The sequence below is a fragment of the Oncorhynchus masou genome, unplaced genomic scaffold (genome assembly GCF_036934945.1).
Source record: "Oncorhynchus masou masou isolate Uvic2021 unplaced genomic scaffold, UVic_Omas_1.1 unplaced_scaffold_916, whole genome shotgun sequence".
In the NCBI taxonomy this organism is placed as follows: Eukaryota; Metazoa; Chordata; class Actinopteri; order Salmoniformes; family Salmonidae; genus Oncorhynchus; species Oncorhynchus masou.
In genome coordinates, this window is record NW_027015637.1 from 89,735 (window position 1) to 112,501 (window position 22,767).

A 22,767-nucleotide genomic window follows, 5' to 3' on the forward strand; every position below is an offset into this window, starting at 1 on the left:
CTACACTATACCATGTTATACTATACTATGCTATAACATTCTATGCTATACTATGCTATAATATACTATGCTATGCTACACTATACCATGCTATACTATACTATGCTATACCATTCTATGCTATACTATGCTATAATATACTATGCTATACTATACATGCTATACCATGTTATACTATACTATGCTATAACATTCTATGCTATACTATACTATAATATACTATGCTATGCTATACTATGCTATACTATCCAGACACAGTCAGGTCCATGTGGATACTCTACTATACCTCTATACTATACTCTACTACTATACTATACTCTACTACTAGACTATACTCTACTCTACTGTCCAGACTAAGTCAGGTCCAGGTTGATACTCTATTATACTATACTATACTATACCATACTATACTATGCTACTGCAATACCATGCTATACTATACTATGCTATACCATTCTATGCTATACTATGCTATGCTATATACTATACTATACCATACTATACTATACTATACTATGCTATGCTATACTATGTCATACTATGCTATACCATACTATATTATGCATTACTATACCGTGCTATACTATACCATACTATACTATGCTATACTATACTATACTATACTATACCATGCTATACCATACTGTACTATACTATCTATCCAGACTGACTTAGGTCCAGGTTGATACTCTACTATACTACACTATACTCTACTACTATACTATACTGTGTACTATAACTATATACTACTATACTATACTGTACTATACTATGTACTATCCAGACTATAGTCACCATGTGGATACTATACTACTCTACTGTACTATACTATACTATACTACTACTATACTATACTATACTACTACTATACTATACTATACTACTATACTATACTACTATACTATACTGTACTATACTATACTGTACTGTACTATACTATACTGTACTATACTATACTATACTATACTATACTATACTATACTATACATACTATACTATACTATACTACTACTGATACTATACTATACTGTACTACTATACTACTATACTATACTATACTATACTATACTATACTATACTATACTATACTATACTATACTATACTATACTATACTACACTATACTATACTATACTATACTATACTATACTATACTATACTATACTATACTATACTATACTATACTATACTATACTATACTATACTATACTATACTATACTATACCATATACTATACTATACTATACTATACTATACTATACTATACTATACTATACTATACTATACTATACTATACTATACTATACTATACTATACTCTCTTACAGTCCAGACTCAGTATACTATGCTATACTACACTACTATACTATACTATACTATACTATACTATACTATACTATACTATACTATACTATACTAGGTTCAGGCTGATCCCAGACAGCAGATCTCCTCCACAGCTTCTGTTCAGCATTTCCTTCAGTGCTTCATTCACGTCATTATTAAACACAGTGGAGAAGTTACAGTTGAGGTAGCCCCCTCCTCCGACCCCGTCCGCGACCCCGCCCGTGACCCCTAACGACCCCACCACGTCCTGCACCCACTTCAGCTCGTCGCTCAGCTCCTGTCTCAGGGCGTCAAAGTGTCTCTTCCTCTCCTGGTAGCGGGCGCTAACGTCACTGACGCTAACGTCCACCACCTTCATCTCATCCTGCAGGCTCCTCTTCATCGCCTCCACTTTACGGAACTCGTAGCGGATCTGAGACAGCTGGTGACGGACCCCCTCGCTCTCCTCCTTGTACCAGGACTCCTTGTGGTTGTAGACGGAGACCAAGGCGTCGATGTCCTCCTGCAGGGAGTCGTGGGCCGAGGCTAGCCCAGTGAAGGAGCCCTCCATCCGGCTGATGTCCTCCACTACCTGGACGAAGCGTTCGAAGTTGACGTAGGTGTTGTTGGGGGGCATGGAGGAGTGGGACTTCATGGTGTACTCCTTGAGACGTTTGGTCTTCAGCTGACGGCGCTCGCGCTTCTTAGGGGTCTTGGTCTGGTCCGGGGTCTTGGTCTGGTCCGGGGTCTTGGTCTGGTCCGGGGTTTTGGTGATGGGAGTCTCCTCCTTGCATTCATTAGACTTCAGACACAAGAGATGAGGACGATAGACGGAGGGTTACTGAGCTGGAAGTCACTTACTGGCACTGCATGCCATGCATTGATGATGTTCTGGACAGCAATGGAATATAAGCCAGAGGCAACACTCCAGGTCACATGGTTAGTTATATATTACCCAACAGGCAACACTCCAGGTCACATGGTTAGTTATATATTACCCAACAGGCAACACTCCAGGTCACATGGTTAGTTATATATTACCCAACAGGCAACACTCCAGGTCACATGGTTAGTTATATATTACCCAACAGGCAACACTCCAGGTCACATGGTTAGTTATATATTACCCAACAGGCAACACTCCAGGTCACATGGTTAGTTATATATTACCCAACAGGCAACACTCCAGGTCACATGGTTAGTTATATATTACCCAACAGGCAACACTCCAGGTCACATGGTTAGTTATATATTACCCAACAGGCAACACTCCTGGTCACATGGTTAGTTATATATTACCCAACAGGCAACACTCCAGGTCACATGGTTAGTTATATATTACCCAACAGGCAACACTCCAGGTCACATGGTTAGTTATATATTACCCAACAGGCAACACTCCAGGTCACATGGTTAGTTATATATTACCCAACAGGCAACACTCCAGGTCACATGGTTAGTTATATATTACCCAACAGGCAACACTCCAGGTCACATGGTTAGTTATATATTACCCAACAGGCAACACTCCAGGTCACATGGTTAGTTATATATTACCCAACAGGCAACACTCCAGGTCACATGGTTAGTTATATATTACCCAACAGGCAACACTCCAGGTCACATGGTTAGTTATATATTACCCAACAGGCAACACTCCAGGTCACATGGTTAGTTATATATTACCCAACAGGCAACACTCCAGGTCACATGGTTAGTTATATATTACCCAACAGGCAACACTCCAGGTCACATGGTTAGTTATATATTACCCAACAGGCAAACTCAAGGTCACATGGTTAGTTTATATTAAAAGTCACAAACATGGCAGGACAAACATTATCAGGAAAAACTCATCTGATGGAATACACATCTATTCAAACTAACAGACAACTCTCTATCTCACATGGTTAGTTATATATTACTAACATTGTCTGAGGTGACATGGTTAGGTCATTATATAATCAGTTATTATATATTACCCAACTGAGTGGGAACACTGTCCAGGTCATTATATATTCTACATTGTCTGAGTGGGAGGTGCTGTCCAGGCAACACTCAGTCACATGGTTAGTTATATATTATAACAGGCAACACTGGGAGGTGCTGTCAGGTCATTATATATTCTACATTGTCTGAGTGGGAGGTGCTGTCAGGTCATTATATATTCTACATTGTCTGAGTGGGAGGCAACACTCCAGGTCATTATATATTCTACATTGTCTGAGTGGGAGGTGCTGTCCAGGTCATTATATATCTACATTGTCTGAGTGGGAGGTGCTGTCCAGGTCTTTTATTCAATTGTCTGGTGGGACACATTTAAGTTATAAATTGTCTGAAACATGCTGTCCAGGTCAAATATTATTGAAAAACTCATCTGATGGAATGCTGTCCAGGTCTGATTCAAACTAAACTGAGTGGGAGGTGCTGTCCAGGTCATTATATATTCTAAATCGTCTGAGTGGGAGGTGCTGTCCAGGTCATATTCTACATTGTCTGAGTGGGAGGTGCTGTCCAGGTCATTATATATTCTACTATCTGACTAGCCAGGCCATTATATAATCTGCATTGTCTGAGTGGGAGGTGCTGTCCAGGTCATTATATATTCTACATTGTCTGAGTGGGAGGTGCTGTCCAGGTCATTATATATTCTACATTGTCTGAGTGGGAGGTGCTGTCCAGGTCATTATATATTCTACATTGTCTGAGTGGGAGGTGCTGTCCAGGCCATTATATATTCTACATTGTCTGAGTGGGAGGTGCTGTCCAGGTCATTATATATTCTAAATCGTCTGAGTGGGAGGTGCTGTCCAGGTCATTATATATTCTACATTGTCTGAGTGGGAGGTGCTGTCCAGGTCATTATATATTCTACATTGTCTGAGTGGGAGGTGCTGTCCAGGTCATTATATATTCTACATTGTCTGAGTGGGAGGTGCTGTCCAGGTCATTATATATTCTACATTGTCTGAGTGGGAGGTGCTGTCCAGGTCATTATATATTCTACATTGCTGTCCAGGTCATTATATATTCTACATTGTCTGAATGGGAGGTGCTGTCCAGGTCATTATATATTCTACATTGTCTGAGTGGGAGGTGCTGTCCAGGTCATTATATATTCTACATTGTCTGAGTGGGAGGTGCAGTCCATAACAGCTTAACATACATTACATGGTCAGAAACCAAGTATGTAAAAACCGTACAAACAAGAAACCAATCCGTTTCTGCCTGAACATGTCACAGTATAATTAGGAGGCGCGGTTATGCAAATCATAAAATACAGGAAGTTATGTCACAAAAGAAAACGACAATGCATGTCTTAACATCAAGCTGTCAATCATGATAGTATGCTGTTTTCAAATGACAATGATATACCTTGATCCAGGGATGGTTGAGGGCATCTTGAATAGTTAATCTCTTCCTGGAAGACAAACATGTTTACACTGCATTTGGATAGTAATTCAGACCTCTTGACCTTCTCCACATTTTGTTATGTTTACAGCCTTTTTCTAAAATGAATTTAAAAAAAAAAGAAATCCCTCATCAATTTACACACAATATCCCATAATGAAAAAAACAACTGTTTTTTAGACATTTTTGCAAAGTTATAAAAAATTAATTGCTGAAATAACTCATTTACATAAGTATTCAGACCCTTTACTCAGTACTTTGTTGAAGCACCTTTGGCAGCGATTACAACCTCGAGGCTTCTTGGGTTTGACGCTACAATCTTGGCACACCTGTATTTGGAGTTTCTCCCATTCTTCTCTGCAGATCCTCTCAAGCTCTGTCAGGTTAATTGGGGAGCATCACTGCACAGCTATTTTCAGGTCTATCCAGAGATGTTCGATTGGGTTCAAGTCCGGCTGGGCCAGTCAAGGACTTTCAGAGACTTGTCCTGAAGCCATTCCTGCGTTGTCTAGGCTGTGTGCTTAGTGTCTTTGTCCTGTTGGAAGGGATCCATCACCCCAGTCTGAGGTCCTGAGTGCTCTGGAGCAGGTTTTCATCAAGGATCTCTATGTACTTTGCTCCCTTAATCTTTTCCTCGATCCTGACTAGTCTCCCAGTCCCTGCCGCTGAAAAACATCCCCACAGCATGATGCTCCCACCACCATGTTTCATCGTAGGGATTGTGCTAGGTTTCTTCCATTTAGCATTCAGAGTTCAATCTTGGTTTCATCAGACCAGAGAATCTTGTTTCTCATGGTCAGAGTCTTTACGTGGCTTTTGGCAAAACTCCAAGCGGGCTGTCATGTGCCTTTTACTGAGGAGTGGCTTCTGTCTGGCCACTCTACCATAAAGGCCTGATTGGTGGAGCGCTGCAGAGATAGTTGTCCTTCTGGAAGGTTCTCCCATCTCCACAGAGGAACTCTGGTGCTCCTTCAGAGTGACCATCGGGTTCTTGGTCACCTTTCTGACCGAGGCCCTTCTCACCCGATTGGTGGTTCCAAACTTCTTCCATTTAAGAATGATGGAGGCCACTGTGTTCTTGGGGACCTTCAATGCTGCAGAAATGTTTTGGTACCCTTCCCCAGATCTGTGCCTCGACACAATCCTGTCTCTGTGCTCTACAGACAATTTCTTCGACCTCGTGGCTTGGTTTTTGCTCTGACATTCACTGTCAACTGTGGGACCTTAGATAGACAGGTGTGTGCCTTTCCAAATCATGTCCAATCAACTTAATTTACCACAGATGGACTCCAATCAAGTTGTAGAAACATCTCAAGGATGATCAATGGAAACAGGATGCACCTGAGTTCAATTTCAAATCTCTCAATTTCAAATCTCTCCTTACATCTTGTCTCTCTCCAGCAGCTGTCATATTAGCCAGCTGACCCCTAACCCCCGACCTCTAATCCCTCTTTACATCTTGTCTCCCTCCAGCAGCTGTCATATTAGCCAGCTGACCCTGACCCCTAACCCTTGACCTCTAATCCCTCCTTACATCTTGTCTCTCTCCAGTAGTTGTCATATTAGCCAGCTGACCCTGACCCTGACCCCGACCTCCAATCTCTTTTTACATCTTGTCTCTCTACAGCAGTTGTCATATCAGCCAGCTGACCCTGACCCCTAACCCACGACCTCCAATCTCTCCTTACATCTGACCCTGACCCATAACCCCTAACCCCATCTTGTCTTCTCCACCTCCAATCTCTCCTTACATCTAGCCTCTCTCCAGCAGCTGTCATATTAGCCAGCTGACCCTGACCCCTAACCCCCGGCCCCCAATCCCTCCTTACATCTTGTCTCTCTCCAGTAGCTGTCATATTAGCCAGCTGACCCCTAACCCGTGACCTCCAATCCCTCCTTACATCTTGTCTCTCTCCAGTAGTTGTCATATCAGCCAGCTGACCCTGACCCCTAACCCACGACCTCCAATCTCTCCTTACATCTAGCCTCTCTCCAGCAGCTGTCATATTAGCCAGCTGACCCTGACCCCTAACCCCGGCCCCAATCCCTCCTTACATCTTGACCCAGCTGACCCTTTACCCTCCTTATCTTGTCTCTCTCCAGTAGCCATATTAGCCAGCTGACCCTGACCCCTAACCCACGACCTCCAATCTCTCCTTACATCTAGCCTCTCTCCAGCAGCTGTCATATTAGCCAGCTGACCCTGACCCCTAACCCCCGGCCCCCAATCTCTCTTTACATCTTGTCTCTCTCCAGTAGCTGTCATATTAGCCAGCTGACCCTGACCCCTAACCCCGACCTCCAATCCCTCCTTACATCTTGTCTCTCTCCAGTAGCTGTCATATTAGCCAGCTGACCCTGACCCCTAACCCCCGACCTCCAATCCCTCCTTACATCTTGTCTCTCTCCAGTAGCTGTCATATTAGCCAGCTGACCCTGACTGACCATAAGCCAGCTGACCCTGACCCCAACCCCTAATCCCTCCAATCTCTCCTTACATCTGACCCCCCCTAACCCCGCCTCTCCTCCTTACATCTTGTAGCTGTCATATTAGCCAGCTGACCCTGACCCCTAACCTCTGACCTCCAATCCCTCCTTACATCTTGTCTCTCTCCAGTAGCTGTCATATTAGCCAGCTGACCCTGACCCCTAACCCCTCCCTCCTTACATCTTGAGTAGCTGTCATAAGCCAGCTGACCCTCCTTACATCTTGTCTCTCTCCAGTAGCTGTCATATTAGCCAGCTGACCCCTAACCCCTGACCTCTAACCCCTCCTTACATCTTGTCTTTCTCCAGTAGCTGTCATATTAGCCAGCTGACCCTGACCCCTAACCCCCACCTCTAATCCCTCCTTACATCTTGTCTCTCTCCAGTAGCTGCCGTATGAAGCTTTTGGCCAGTTCACTGGTTCTACAGAAGAACTCCTCGTCAAACTCGTAGTTCATGGCTGAGATGTTGGCCAGCGTGTCCTGTTTAGTCTCTCCCAGGAAGGGAGACGCTCCACTCAGCCTGGAACACAACAACAACAAGGCCAGAACAGGAGGAGCGTTAGGAACATTGCATGTGTTCACCTACACCATCCCTGTCACATGTCACGACTTCTACCGAAGTCGATGCCTCTCCTTGTTCGGGCACTGTTCGGCGGTCGACGTCGCCGGGGCCTTCTAGCCATCGCCGATCCGTTTTTTTTTTTTCCACCATTTGTTTTGTCTTGTTTTCCCACACACCTGTTTTTCATTTCCCTCATTATGTGTTGTGTATTTAACCCTCTGTTCCACCCATGTTTATTGTCAGTGCATGTGCACATGTGTTTGACTGGTGCGCGTCGGGTTATTGTGCCCATATTGTGTATTTTCTTATGCCTAATAAGGGTTCATGCTTCATGTTGAACTCCCTAAGAAGGGTTCATGTATAGTGTGGTTCATGCTTCATGTTGTGTTGAACTCCCTAAGAAGGGTTCATGTGTAGTGTGGTTCATGCTTCATGTTGTGTTGAACTCCCTAAGAAGGGTTCATGTATAGTGTGGTTCATGCTTCATGTTGAACTCCCTAATAACGGTTCATGTGTAGTGTGGTTCATGCTTCATGTTGTGTTGAACTCCCTAAGAAGGGTTCATGTGTAGTGTGGTTCATGCTTCATGTTGTGTTGAACTCCCTAAGAAGGGTTCATGTGTAGTGTGGTTCATGCTTCATGTTGTGTTGAACTCCCTAAGAAGGGTTCATGCTTCATGTTGTGTTGAACTCCCTAAGAAGGGTTCATGTGTAGTGTGGTTCATGCTTCATGTTGTGTTGAACTCCCTAAGAAGGGTTCATGCTTCATGTTGTGTTGAACTCCCTAAGAAGGGTTCATGCTTCATGTTGTGTTGAACTCCCTAAGAAGGGTTCATGTGTAGTGTGGTTCATGCTTCATGTTGAACTCCCTAATAACGGTTCATGTGTAGTGTGGTTCATGCTTCATGTTGAAACTCCCTATGAAGGGTTCATGTGTAGTGTGGTTCATGCTTCATGTTGTGTTGAACTCCCTAAGAAGGGTTCATGTGTAGTGTGGTTCATGCTTCATGTTGTGTTGAACTCCCTAAGAAGGGTTCATGTGTAGTGTGGTTCATGCTTCATGTTGTGTTGAACTCCCAAATGGTTCATGTGTAGTGTGGTTCATGCTTCATGTTGTGTTGAACTCCCAAATGGTTCATGTGTAGTGTGGTTCATGCTTCATGTTGAACTCCCTAAGAAGGGTTCATGTGTAGTGTGGTTCATGCTTCATGTTGTGTTCAATTGACTCCCAAATGGTTCATGTGTAGTGTGGTTCATGCTTCATGTTGTGTTGAACTCCCAAATGGTTCATGTCTAGTGTGAAACAGACATGTTGACCAATCAGTCAGATGAACTAAATGCATCACAGGATCTCTAGGGCTGAAACAGACAGGTTGACCAATCAGCATCGCTATCTCTGCCTGAAACAGACAGTTGACCAATCAGCAGAACACTGCACTAAATGCATCACTATCTCTGGGGCTGAAACAGACAGGTTGACCAATCAGCATCACTATCTCTGGGGCTGGAACAGACAGGTTGACCAATCAGCAGAACACTGCACTAAATGTATCACTATCACTGGGGCTGAAACAGACAAGTTGACCAATCAGCATCACTATCTCTGGGGCTGAAACAGACAGGTTGACCAATCAGCATCACTATCACTGGGGCTGAAACAGACAGGTTGACCAATCAGCAGAACACTGCACTAAATGCATCACTATCTCTAGGGCTGAAACAGACAGGTTGACCAATCAGCAGAACACTGCACTAAATGCATCACTATCTCTAGGGCTGAAACAGACAGGTTGACCAATCAGGGGCTGAAACAGACAGGTTGACCAATCAGCAGAACACTGCACTAAATGCATCACTATCTCTGGGGCTGAAACAGACAGGTTGACCAATCAGCAGAACACTGCACTAAATGCATCACTATCTCTGGGGCTGAAACAGACAGGTTGACCAATCAGCAGAACACTGCACTAAATGCATCACTATCTCTAGGGCTGAAACAGACAGGTTGACCAATCAGGAGAACACTGCACTTAATGCATCACTATCTCTAGGGCTGGAACAGACAGGTTGACCAATCAGCATCACTATCTCTGGGGCTGAAACAGACAGGTTGACCAATCAGCAGAACACTGCACTAAATGCATCACTATCTCTAGGGCTGGAACAGACAGGTTGACCAATCAGCATCACTATCTCTGGGGCTGAAACAGACAGGTTGACCAATCAGCAGAACACTGCACTAAATGCATCACTATCTCTAGGGCTGGAACAGACAGGTTGACCAATCAGCAGAACACTGCACTAAATGCATCAGAAATAGAAAAGGTTAGTGGATCAAAACAGTTTCTGTTCTATTATTATCTTTAATGTGTCAATACCAGACAGACGGTCACAAGAAGACTGAATGTGTCAATACCAGACAGAAGGTCACAAGAAGACTGAATGTGTCAATACCAGACAGAAGGTCACAAGAAGACTGAATGTGTCAATACCAGACAGAAGGTCACTAGAAGACTGAATGTGTCTATAACAGACAGAAGGTCATTAGAAGACTGAATGTGTCTATAACAGACAGAAGGTCACAAGAAGACTGAATGTGTCAATACCAGACAGAAGGTCACAAGAAGACTGAATGTGTCAATACCAGACAGAAGGTCACTAGAAGACTGAATGTGTCTATAACAGACAGAAGGTCACTAGAAGACTGAATGTGTCAATACCAGACAGAAGGTCACTAGAAGACTGAATGTGTCAATAACAGACAGAAGGTCACTAGAAGACTGAATGTGTCAATAACAGACAGAAGGTCACTAGAAGACTGAATGTGTCAATAACAGAAGTCACTAGAAGACTGAATGTGTCAATAACAGAAGGTCACTAGAAGACTGAATGTGTCTATAACAGAAGTCACTAGAAGACTGAATGTGTCAATAACAGACAGAAGGTCACTAGGAGACTGAATGTGTCAATAACAGACATAAGGTCACTGGAAGACTGAATGAATGATAGAAAGTAGTATTTACATCAAAACAATGCATTTCCTGTTAATACCTTTTGTCAGGGTCTCATCAACACATTGAACTCATGAACACATGGACACATCAACACAGGGTCTCATGAACACCTCGAACTGGACAAAGATATTTTTTCTTTAACAAGTCCCCGAAGCGAAGGATACACTAGAAAAGACAGAGAGGTCGGGTTTACCTTGGGAGAATTCGTAGGCGAGTGAGTAAACCACCACTACCATCTGTTCTACTGGCCAACGTGCAGTCACTGGAGAATAAACTGGATGATCTACGATTAAGATTATCCTACCAACAAAACATTAGGAACTATAACATATTTTGTTTCACCGAGTCGTGGCTGAACGACGACACGGATAATATAGAGCTGGCTGGGTTTTCCGTGCATTGGCAAGACAGAGCAGCTACGTCTGGTAAGACGAGAGGCGCGCGGGGGGGGGTCTATTTGTCAATAACAGCTGGTGTGCGATGTCTAACATTAAAAGAAGTCTCAAGGTTATGCTCTCCTGAGGTAGAGTACCTTATGATAAGCTGTAGACCACACTATCTACCAAGAGAGTTCTCGTATATTATTCCTAGTTGTCTATTTACCACCACAAACCAATGCTGGCACTCAGACCGCACTCAACGAGCTCATTAAGGCCATAAACAAACAAGAAAATGCTCATCCAAAAGTGACGCTCCTAGTGGCCGGGGACGTTAATGCAGGGGAACTTAAATCCGTTTTACCTCATTTCTATCAGCATGTCACATGCAACCTGAGGGACAAAACTCTAGCCCTCCTTTACTCCACACACAGAAACCTGTACAAAGCTCTCCCTCACCCTCCATTTGGTAAATCCGACCATAATTCAATCCTCCTGATTCCTGCTTACTAGCAAAAACTAAAGCAGGAAGTACAAGTGACTCGCTCAATACGGAAGTGGTCAGATGACGTGGATGCTACGCTACAGGACTGTTTTGCTAGCACAGACTGGAATATGTTCCAGGATTCATCGCTTGGCATTGAGGATTACACCACCTCAATAACCGGCTTCATCAATAAGTGCATCGTCGTCCCCACAGTGACCGTACGTACATATCCCAACCAGATGCCATGGATTAAGGGCAACATCCGCACCGGCTAAAGGTTAGAGTTGCCGCTTTCAAGGAGTGGGACACGAATCCTAAGAAATCCTGCTAAACGGGCAAAGCATCGATACAAAGAGAAACCCAGCCGCGAGCTGCCAAGTGAAGCGAGCCTACCAGACAAGCTAAATGCCTTTTAGGCTCGCTTCGAGGCAAGCAACACTGAAGCATGAGAGCACAAGCTGTTTCCGGGTTGACGGTGTGATCAAGCTCTCCATAGCCAATGTGGGAAGGAGAGTGATGGAGTACTGCATCAGATGACCTGGCCTCCATAATCACCCGACCTCAACCCAATTGAGATGGCTTGGGATGAGTTGGACCGCAGAGTGAAGGAAAAGCAGCCAGCAAGTGCTCAGCATATGTGGGAACTCCTTCAAGACGGTTGGAAAAACATTCCAGGTCAAGCTGGTTGAAAGAATGCCAAGAGTGTGCAAAGCTGTCATCAAGACAAAGGGTGGCTACTTTGAAGAATCTAAAATATAAAAAATATTTTGATTTCTTTCAACACTTTTTTTTGGTTACTAAATTATTTAATATGTGTTATTTCATAGTTTTGATGTCTTCACTATTATTCTACAATGTAGAACATAGTACAAATAAAGAAAAACCTTGAATGAGTAGGTGTGTCCAAACATTTGACTGGTACTGTACATGTTTCAAGCAGACCACCATAGTCCCTGTGAAGGTAACCTGCCTAAATGATTACCACCTCGTATCACTCACGTCAGTATAGAGCCTCGGTATTGTTATTTTATTGTGTTACTTTTTTATTTTATTGTATTTTTCACTTCTTGAACTGCATTGTTGGTTAAGGGCTTGTAAGTAAACATTTCACTGTAAGGTCTAATACACCTGCTGTATTCAGCATTTCACTGTAAGGTCTACTACACCTGTTGTATTCAGCATTTCACTGTCAGGTCTACTACACCTGTTGTATTCAGCATTTCACTGTGAGGTCTACTACACCTGTTGTATTCAGCATTTCACTGTGAGGTCTACTACACCTGTTGTATTCATCATTTCACTGTAAGGTATACTACACCTGTTGTATTCAGCATTTCACTGTGAGGTCTACTACACCTGTTGTATTCAGCATTTCACTGTAAGGTCTACTACACCTGTTGTATTCAGCATTTCACTGTAAGGTCTACTACAGCTGTTGTATTCATCAAGGTTTCACTGTTGTATTCATTATTTCACTGGTCTACTACACCTGTTGTATTCAGCATTTCACTGTAAGGTCTACACCTGTTGTATTCAGCTGTTGTATTCATCATTTCACTATAAGGTCTACTACACCTGTTGTATTCAGCATTTCACTGTAAGGTCTACTACACCTGTTGTATTCATTTCATTTCACTGTAAGCATTTCACTGTCTACTACACCTGTTGTATTCAGCATTTCACTGTGAGGTCTACTACACCTGTTGTATTCAGCATTTCACTGTGAGGTCTACTACAGCATCATTTCACTGTAAGGTCTACTACACCTGTTGTATTCATCATTTCACTGTAAGGTCTACTACACCTGTTGTATTCATCATTTCACTGTAAGGTCTACTACACCTGTTGTATTCATCATTTCACTATAAGGTCTACTACACCTGTTGTATTCAGCATTTCACTGTTTACTACACCTGTTGTATTCAGCATTTCACTGTAAGGTCTACTACACCTGTTGTATTCATAATTTCACTGTAAGGTCTACTACACCTGTTGTATTCATTATTTCACTGTAAGGTCTACTACACCTGTTGTATTCAGCATTTCACTGTTGTATTCAGCATTTCACTATATTTCAGCATTTCACTGTAAGGTCTACTACACCTGTTGTATTCAGCATTTCACTGTAAGGTCTACTACACCTGTTGTATTCAGCATTTCACATCATTTTGTATTCAGCTTTCACTGTGAGGTCTACTACACCTGTTGTATTCATCATTTCACTGTGAGGTCTACTACAGCTGTTGTATTCATCATTTCACTGTAAGGTCTACTACACCTGTTGTATTCATCATTTCACTGTAAGGTCTACTACACCTGTTCACTAAGGTCTACTACACCTGTTGTATTCAGTATTTCACTGTGAGGTCTACTACACCTGTTGTATTCAGCATTTCACTGTGAGGTCTACTACAGCTGTTGTATTCATCATTTCACTGTAAGGTCTACTACACCTGTTGTATTCATCATTTCACTATAAGGTCTACTACACCTGTTGTATTCAGCATTTCACTGTAAGATCTACTACACCTGTTGTATTCAGCATTTCACAGTGAGGTCTACTACACCTGTTGTATTCAGCATTTCACTGTAAGGTCTAATACACCTGCTGTATTCAGCATTTCACTGTAAGGTCTACTACACCTGTTGTATTCAGCATTTCACTGTGAGGTCTACTACACCTGTTGTATTCAGCATTTCACTGTAAGGTCTACTACACCTGTTGTATTCAGCATTTCACTGTAAGGTCTACTACAGCTGTTGTATTCATTATTTCACTGTAAGGTCTACTACACCTGTTGTATTCATTATTTCACTGTAAGGTCTACTACACCTGTTGTATTCATAATTTCACTGTAAGGTCTACTACACCTGTTGTATTCATTATTTCACTGTAAGGTCTACTACACCTGTTGTATTCAGCATTTCACTGTAAGGTATACTACACCTGTTGTATTCATCATTTCACTGTGAGGTCTACCACACCTGTTGTATTCAGCATTTCACTGTGAGGTCTACTACACCTGTTGTATTCAGCATTTCACTGTAAGGTCTACTACACCTGTTGTATTCATTATTTCACTGTAAGGTCTACTACACCTGTTGTATTCAGCATTTCACTGTAAGGTCTACTACACCTGTTGTATTCATCATTTCACTATAAGGTCTACTACACCTGTTGTATTCAGCATTTCACTGTAAGGTCTACTACACCTGTTGTATTCATAATTTCACTGTAAGGTCTACTACACCTGTTGTATTCATTATTTCACTGTAAGGTCTACTACACCTGTTGTATTCAGCATTTCACTGTAAGGTCTACTACACCTGTTGTATTCATCATTTCACTATAAGGTCTACTACACCTGTTGTATTCAGCATTTCACTGTAAGGTCTACTACACCTGTTGTATTCATAATTTCACTGTAAGGTCTACTACACCTGTTGTATTCATCATTTCACTGTAAGGTATACTACACCTGTTGTATCCATCATTTCACTATAAGGTCTACTACACCTGTTGTATTCAGCATTTCACTGTAAGGTCTACTACACCTGTTGTATTCAGCATTTCACTGTAAGGTCTACTACACCTGTTGTATTCAGCATTTCACTGTGAGGTCTACTACACCTGTTGTAGTCATCATTTCACTGTGAGGTCTACTACACCTGTTGTATTCATCATTTCACTATAAGGTCTACTACACCTGTTGTATTCAGCATTTCACTGTAAGGTCTACTACACCTGTTGTATTCAGCATTTCACTGTAAGGTCTACTACACCTGTTGTACTCAGCATTTCACTGTGAGGTCTACTACACCTGTTGTATTCATCATTTCACTGTAAGGTCTACTACACCTGTTGTATTCATCATTTCACTGTAAGGTCTACTACACCTGTTGTATTCATAATTTCACTGTAAGGTCTACTACACCTGTTGTATTCTGCATTTCACTGTAAGATCTACTACACCTGTTGTATTCAGCATTTCACAGTGAGGTCTACTACAGCTGTTGTATTCATCATTTCACTGTGAGGTCTACTACAGCTGTTGTATTCATCATTTCACCGTAAGGTCTACTACACCTGTTGTATTCAGCATTTCACTGTGAGGTCTACTACAGCTGTTGTATTCATCATTTCACTGTAAGGTCTACTACACCTGTTGTATTCAGCATTTCACTGTAAGGTCTACTACACCTGTTGTATTCATCATTTCACTGTAAGGTCTACTACACCTGTTGTATTCATCATTTCACTGTAAGGTCTACTACACCTGTTGTATTCATCATTTCACTGTAAGGTCTACTACACCTGTTGTATTCATAATTTCACTGTAAGGTCTACTACACCTGTTGTATTCTGCATTTCACTGTAAGATCTACTACACCTGTTGTATTCAGCATTTCACAGTGAGGTCTACTACAGCTGTTGTATTCATCATTTCACTGTGAGGTCTACTACAGCTGTTGTATTCATCATTTCACCGTAAGGTCTACTACACCTGTTGTATTCAGCATTTCACTGTGAGGTCTACTACAGCTGTTGTATTCATCATTTCACTGTAAGGTCTACTACACCTGTTGTATTCAGCATTTCACTGTGAGGTCTACTACACCTGTTGTATTCAGCATTTCACTGTAAGGTCCACTACACCTGTTGTATTCATCATTTCACTGTAAGGTCTACTACACCTGTTGTATTCATCATTTCACTGTAAGGTCTACTACACCTGTTGTATTCATAATTTCACTGTGAGGTCTACTACACCTATTGTATTCATCATTTCACTGTAAGGTCTACTACACCTGTTGTATTCATCATTTCACTGTAAGGTCTACTACACCTGTTGTATTCATAATTTCACTGTAAGGTCTACTACACCTGTTGTATTCTGCATTTCACTGTAAGATCTACTACACCTGTTGTATTCAGCATTTCACAGTGAGGTCTACTACAGCTGTTGTATTCATCATTTTACTGTGAGGTCTACTACAGCTGTTGTATTCATCATTTCACCGTAAGGTCTACTACACTTGTTGTATTCAGCATTTCACTATAAGGTCTACTACACCTGTTGTATTCAGCATTTCACTGTAAGGTCTACTACACCTGTTGTATTCAGCATTTCACTGTAAGGTCTACTACACCTGTTGTACTCAGCATTTCACTGTGAGGTCTACTACACCTGTTGTATTCATCATTTCACTGTAAGGTCTACTACACCTGTTGTATTCATCATTTCACTGTAAGGTCTACTACACCTGTTGTATTCATAATTTCACTGTAAGGTCTACTACACCTGTTGTATTCTGCATTTCACTGTAAGATCTACTACACCTGTTGTATTCAGCATTTCACAGTGAGGTCTACTACAGCTGTTGTATTCATCATTTCACTGTGAGGTCTACTACAGCTGTTGTATTCATCATTTCACCGTAAGGTCTACTACACCTGTTGTATTCAGCATTTCACTGTGAGGTCTACTACAGCTGTTGTATTCATCATTTCACTGTTAGGTCTACTACACCTGTTGTATTCAGCATTTCACTGTAAGGTCTACTACACCTGTTGTATTCATCATTTCACTGTAAGGTCTACTACACCTGTTGTATTCATCATTTCACTGTAAGGTCTACTACACCTGTTGTATTCATCATTTCACTGTAAGGTCTACTACACCTGTTGTATTCATAATTTCACTGTAAGGTCTACTACACCTGTTGTATTCTGCATTTCACTGTAAGATCTACTACACCTGTTGTATTCAGCATTTCACAGTGAGGTCTACTACAGCTGTTGTATTCATCATTTCACTGTGAGGTCTACTACAGCTGTTGTATTCATCATTTCACCGTAAGGTCTACTACACCTGTTGTATTCAGCATTTCACTGTGAGGTCTACTACAGCTGTTGTATTCATCATTTCACTGTAAGGTCTACTACACCTGTTGTATTCAGCATTTCACTGTGAGGTCTACTACACCTGTTGTATTCAGCATTTCACTGTAAGGTCCACTACACCTGTTGTATTCATCATTTCACTGTAAGGTCTACTACACCTGTTGTATTCATCATTTCACTGTAAGGTCTACTACACCTGTTGTATTCATAATTTCACTGTGAGGTCTACTACACCTATTGTATTCATCATTTCACTGTAAGGTCTACTACACCTGTTGTATTCATCATTTCACTGTAAGGTCTACTACACCTGTTGTATTCATAATTTCACTGTAAGGTCTACTACACCTGTTGTATTCTGCATTTCACTGTAAGATCTACTACACCTGTTGTATTCAGCATTTCACAGTGAGGTCTACTACAGCTGTTGTATTCATCATTTTACTGTGAGGTCTACTACAGCTGTTGTATTCATCATTTCACCGTAAGGTCTACTACACTTGTTGTATTCAGCATTTCACTGTGAGGTCTACTACAGCTGTTGTATTCATCATTTCACTGTAAGGTCTACTACACCTGTTGTATTCAGCATTTCACTGTGATGTCTACTACACCTGTTGTATTCAGCATTTCACTGTAAGGTCTACTACACCTGTTGTATTCGGCACATGTGACTAACATTTGATTTTACATTGATAATGTATTTATTCATATTCATGTGTTGTAGTCTACTTATGGCATGTTTATGTGAGTCAGTCTCAAGACTGATATCTGTCGTTCTGCCCCTGAACAGGCAGTTACACCACTGTTCCGAGACCGTCATTGAAAATAAGAATTTGTTCTTAACTAACTTGCCTAGTAAAATAAAGGAATTTTTTATTTTTTTAAACTTACCCACAAATTCAGGAGTCCCAAAAATGTTTTTAAACTCTGCCCCCGCCTCGATTTTGTGAGCGAGTCCGAAATCGATTAGTTTGATCCTTGGCAATGGCACGTTCTTGTCCAACAGCATGATGTTTTCAGGCTGAAAAACAGAAAGAGAGTGAAGGGATTTGCTGAGAGAGCATTTCTGATCATTAGTGTGAGTTTACTGGGTCTGTTCCAGTCCTGTCTCCTTAGGAGAAAGATCAGAAAATAAACCCCGTCAACCCAACGTCAGATAAACCCCGTCAACCAAACGTTAGATAAACCTAACGTCAGATAAACCCCGTTCACCCAACGTCAGATAAACCCCGTCAACCCAACGTGGATGAAAGAAGTGCACTGTCAGAGGGCTTAAGTGTTGAAAGAGTCGTCCAGTCTTATTAAATGGATGTCCTGTCCTATTCTGCAGGGCTTCTCCTCTCTTCCTGTTTCCTGCTTCTGGGTGACACCTTTGAAACAAACCCAAAAGGTCAAACGTTGCCCTCCGACCTTCTATCACCGTGACCGTACTGTGTTCCTGACTTTGGCATTGCCAGCCGGCTGTGGTGTAAAGGAGCCTTCCTATGGACCCCTGGACTTCATATTTACCTCAGTCTGCACAGCCTGCATCCCAAATGTCACCCGTCTGCTCTTCCTCTCCTCTCTCTCGTCTCTCCCTCCTTCCTCTGTCTCTTTCGTCTCTCCCTCTCCTCTCTCTCGTCTCTCCCTCCTCCTCTGTCTCTCATTCTCCTCTCTCTCGTCTCTCATTCTCCCCTCTCTCGTCTCTCCCTCTCCTCTCTCTCGTCTCTCCCTCCTCCTCTGTCTCTCATTCTCCTCTCTCTCGTCTCTCATTCTCCTCTCTCTCGTCTCTCCCTCTCCTCTCTCTCATCTCTCCCTCCCCTCTCTCGCTCGTCTCTCCCTCTCCTTTCTTTTGTCTCTCCCTCCCCTCTCTCTCGTCTCTCCCTCCCCTCTCTCTCCCCTCTCCCTCCCCTCTCTCTCGTCTCTCCCTCTCCTCTCATTTGTCTCTCCCTCTCCTCTCTCTCATCTCTCCCTCTCCACTCTCTCATCTCTCCGTCATCTCTCCCTCCCCTCTCTTTTATCTCTCCCTCCCCTCTCTCTCATCTCTCCCTCTCCTCTCTTCTGTCTCTCCCTCTCCTCTCTCTCGTCTCTCCCTCCCCTCTCTCTCATCTCTCCCTCTCCTCTCTTTTGTCTCTCCCTTCCCTCTCTTTTGTCTCTCCCTTCCCTCTCTTCTGTCTCTCCCTCTCCTCTCTCTCCTCTCTCCCTCCCCTCTCTCTCGTCTCTCCCTCTCCTCTCTTTTGTCTCTCCCTCTCCTCTCTCTCATCTCTCCCTCATCTCTCCCTCTCCTCTCTTCTGTCTCTCCCTCCCCTCTCTTTTGTCTCTCCCTTCCCTCTCTTTTGTCTCTCCCTTCCCTCTTTTGTCTCTCCCTTCCCTCTCTTTTGTCTCTCCCTCCCCTCTCTCTCATCTCTCCCTCTCCTCTCTTCTGTCTCTCCCTCCCCTCTTTTGTCTCTCCCTCCCCTGTCTCTTTCATCTCCCCTTCCCTCCCCTCTCTTTTGTCTCTCCCTCCCCTCTCTTTTGTCTCTCCCTCCCCTGTCTCTTTCATCTCTACTTCCCCTTGTCTCTTTCGTCTCCCCTCCTCGTCTCTCCGGTCTCCTCCTCCCTCTCCCATCTCTTTCGTCTCCTCCTCCCTCTCAGGTCTCTTTCGTCTCCTCCTCCCTCTCCCCCATCTCCTTCGTCTTCACCTCCCTCTCCTCTGTCTCTTTCGTCTCCTCCTCCCTCTCCCCCATCTCCTTCGTCTTCACCTCCCTCTCCTCTGTCTCTTTCGTCTCCTCCTCCCTCTCCCCCGTCTCCTTCGTCTCCTCCTCCCTCTCCCCCGTCTCCTTCGTCTCCTCCTCCCTCTCCCCCATCTCCATCGTCTTCTCCTCCCTCTCCCCTGTCTCTCCCGTCTCCTCCTCCCTCTCCCATCTCTTTCGTCTCCCCCCCTCTCCCATCTCTTTCGTCTCCTCCTCCCTCTCCTGTCTCTTTTGTCTCCTCCTCCCTCTCCCCTGTCTCTTTCGTCTCCTCCTCCCTCTCCCCCATCTCCTTCGTCTTCTCCTCCCTCTCCTCTGTCTCTTTCGTCTCCCCCTCTCCCATCTCTTTCGTCTCCTCCTCTCTCTCCTGTCTCTTTTGTCTCCTCCTCCCTCTCTCCTGTCTCCTCCTCCCTCTCCTATCTCTTTCGTCTCCCCCTCCCTCTCCCATCTCTTTCGTCTTCTCCTCCCTCTCCCGTCTCTTTCGTCTCCCCCTCCCTCTCCTGTCTCTTTCGTCTCCCCCTCCCTCTCCCGTCTCTTTCGTCTCCTCCTCCCTTTCCTGTCTCTTTCGTCTCCCCCTCTTTCTCCCATCTCTTTCGTCTCCCCTCCCATCTCTTTCGTCTCCCTCTCCTGTCTCTTTCGTCTCCCCCTCCCTCTCCCGTCTCTTTCGTCTCCTCCTCCCTCTCCCCTGTCTCTTTCGTCTCCTCCTCCCTTTCCCGTCTCCCCCTCCCCCAGTCTTCCTGTGGTGAGACCACAGCAAGCCTCTCTGTCAATGCCGGGAAGGACTGCACCCTTATTGAACCCTTTTCCCATACCTGACACAGCACTGTCTCTCTCCCTCTCCTTCTCTGTCCATCTCTCTATCTGAGGTAAAGTGCTGCGAGCTGCACCCCCCAAGTGTGTCTCTTATTAATGGGATTTAAAGCTCTCAGCAGTACAGATTTCAGCCATCCAGCCCTCATTTAAGCTCATGACAAGACCATAATGCATTATACAGTACCTGCTGTCTAAAGTGTTACCAATTTGACTATACTTCTCGAAACAGTTGTATATTTCAGCTTCACTTTGTACAGCAGTCTATACAGTCTTTCTATATATCTATCATCTTTGTACAGCAGTCTACACATCTTTCTATATATCTATCATCTTTGTACAGCAGTCTACACATCTTTCTATATATCTATCATCTTTGTACAGCAGTCTACACATCTTTCTATATATCTATTATCTTTGTATAGCAGTCTAAACATATTTCAACATATCTTTCATCTTGGTACAGCAGTCTACACATCTTTCTATATAAACTCCGCAAAAAAAGAAACGTCCCTTTTTCAGGACTCTGTCTTTCAAAGATAATTCGCAAAAATCCAAATAACTTCACATATCTTCATTGTAAAGGGTTTAAACACTGTTTTCCATGCTTGTTCAATGAACCATAAACAATGAATGAGCATGCACCTGTAGAAAGGTCATTAATTAAGACACTTACAGACGGTAGGCAATTAAGGTCACAGTTATGACAACTTAGGACACTAAAGAGGCCTTTCTACTGACTCTGAAAACAAAAACAAAAGAAAGATGCCCAGGGTCCCTGCTCATCTGCGTGAATGTGCCTTAGGCATGCTGCAAGGAGGCATGAGGACTGCAGATGTGGCCAGGGAAATAAATTGCAATGTCCATACTGTGAGACGTCTGTCATGGTCGAGGGCAGTGTGTCACAGCATCATTGGATTGAGCTTGTTGTCATTGCAGGCAATCTCAATGCTGTGCGTTACAGGGAAGACATCCTCATGTGGTACACTTCCTACAGGCTCATCCTGACATAACCCTCCAGCATGACAATGCCACCAGCCATACCTCTCATTCTGTGTGTGATTTCCTGCAAGACAGGAATGTCAGTGTTCTGCCATGGCCAGCGAAGAGCCCGGATCTCAATCCCATTGAGCACATCTGGGACCTGTTGGATCGGAGGGTCAGGGCTAGGGCCATCCCCCCCCCCCAGAAATGTCCAGGAACTTGCAGGTGCCTTGGTGGAAGAGTGGGGTAACATCTCACAGAAAGAACTGGCAAATCTGGTGCAGTCCATGAGAAGGAGATGCACTGCAGTACTTAATGCAGCTGGTGGCCACACCAGATACTCGCTGTTACTTTTGATTTTGACCCCCCCTTTGTTCAGGGACACGTTATTCTATTTCTGTTAGTCACATGTCTGTGAAACTTGTTCAGTTTATGTCTCAGTTGTTGAATCTTGTTATGTTCATACAAATATTTACACATGTTAAGTTTGCTGAAAATAAACACAGTTGACAGTGAGAGGACGTTTCTTTTTTGCTGAGTTTATCTATCATCTTTGTACAGCAGTCTATATATCTCTCTATATATCGATCATCTTTGTACAGCAGTCTAAACATCTTTCGAAATATCTATCATCTTTGTACAGCAGTCTATAGATCTTTCTATATATCTATCATCTTTGTACAGCAGTCTATAGATC

General features: G+C 43.2%; 1 protein-coding gene across 1 annotated transcript in view; it reads right to left on the bottom strand.

Annotated features, from left to right (window-relative positions):
* Positions 1-1,409: 1,409 nt before the first annotated feature.
* dapk2a (death-associated protein kinase 2a) overlaps positions 1,410-22,767 on the bottom strand; it is a 31,223-nt gene continuing 9,865 nt past the window's right edge. Inside the window, exons 5-9 of the mRNA XM_064964111.1 lie at positions 18,460-18,589; positions 9,911-9,983; positions 7,589-7,741; positions 4,697-4,742; positions 1,410-2,123 (exon numbers count right to left, since the gene is read on the bottom strand). Of these exons, the coding sequence (XP_064820183.1) occupies positions 1,410-2,123; positions 4,697-4,742; positions 7,589-7,741; positions 9,911-9,983; positions 18,460-18,589 (1,116 nt within the window). The remainder of the gene's footprint in view (positions 2,124-4,696; positions 4,743-7,588; positions 7,742-9,910; positions 9,984-18,459; positions 18,590-22,767) is intronic.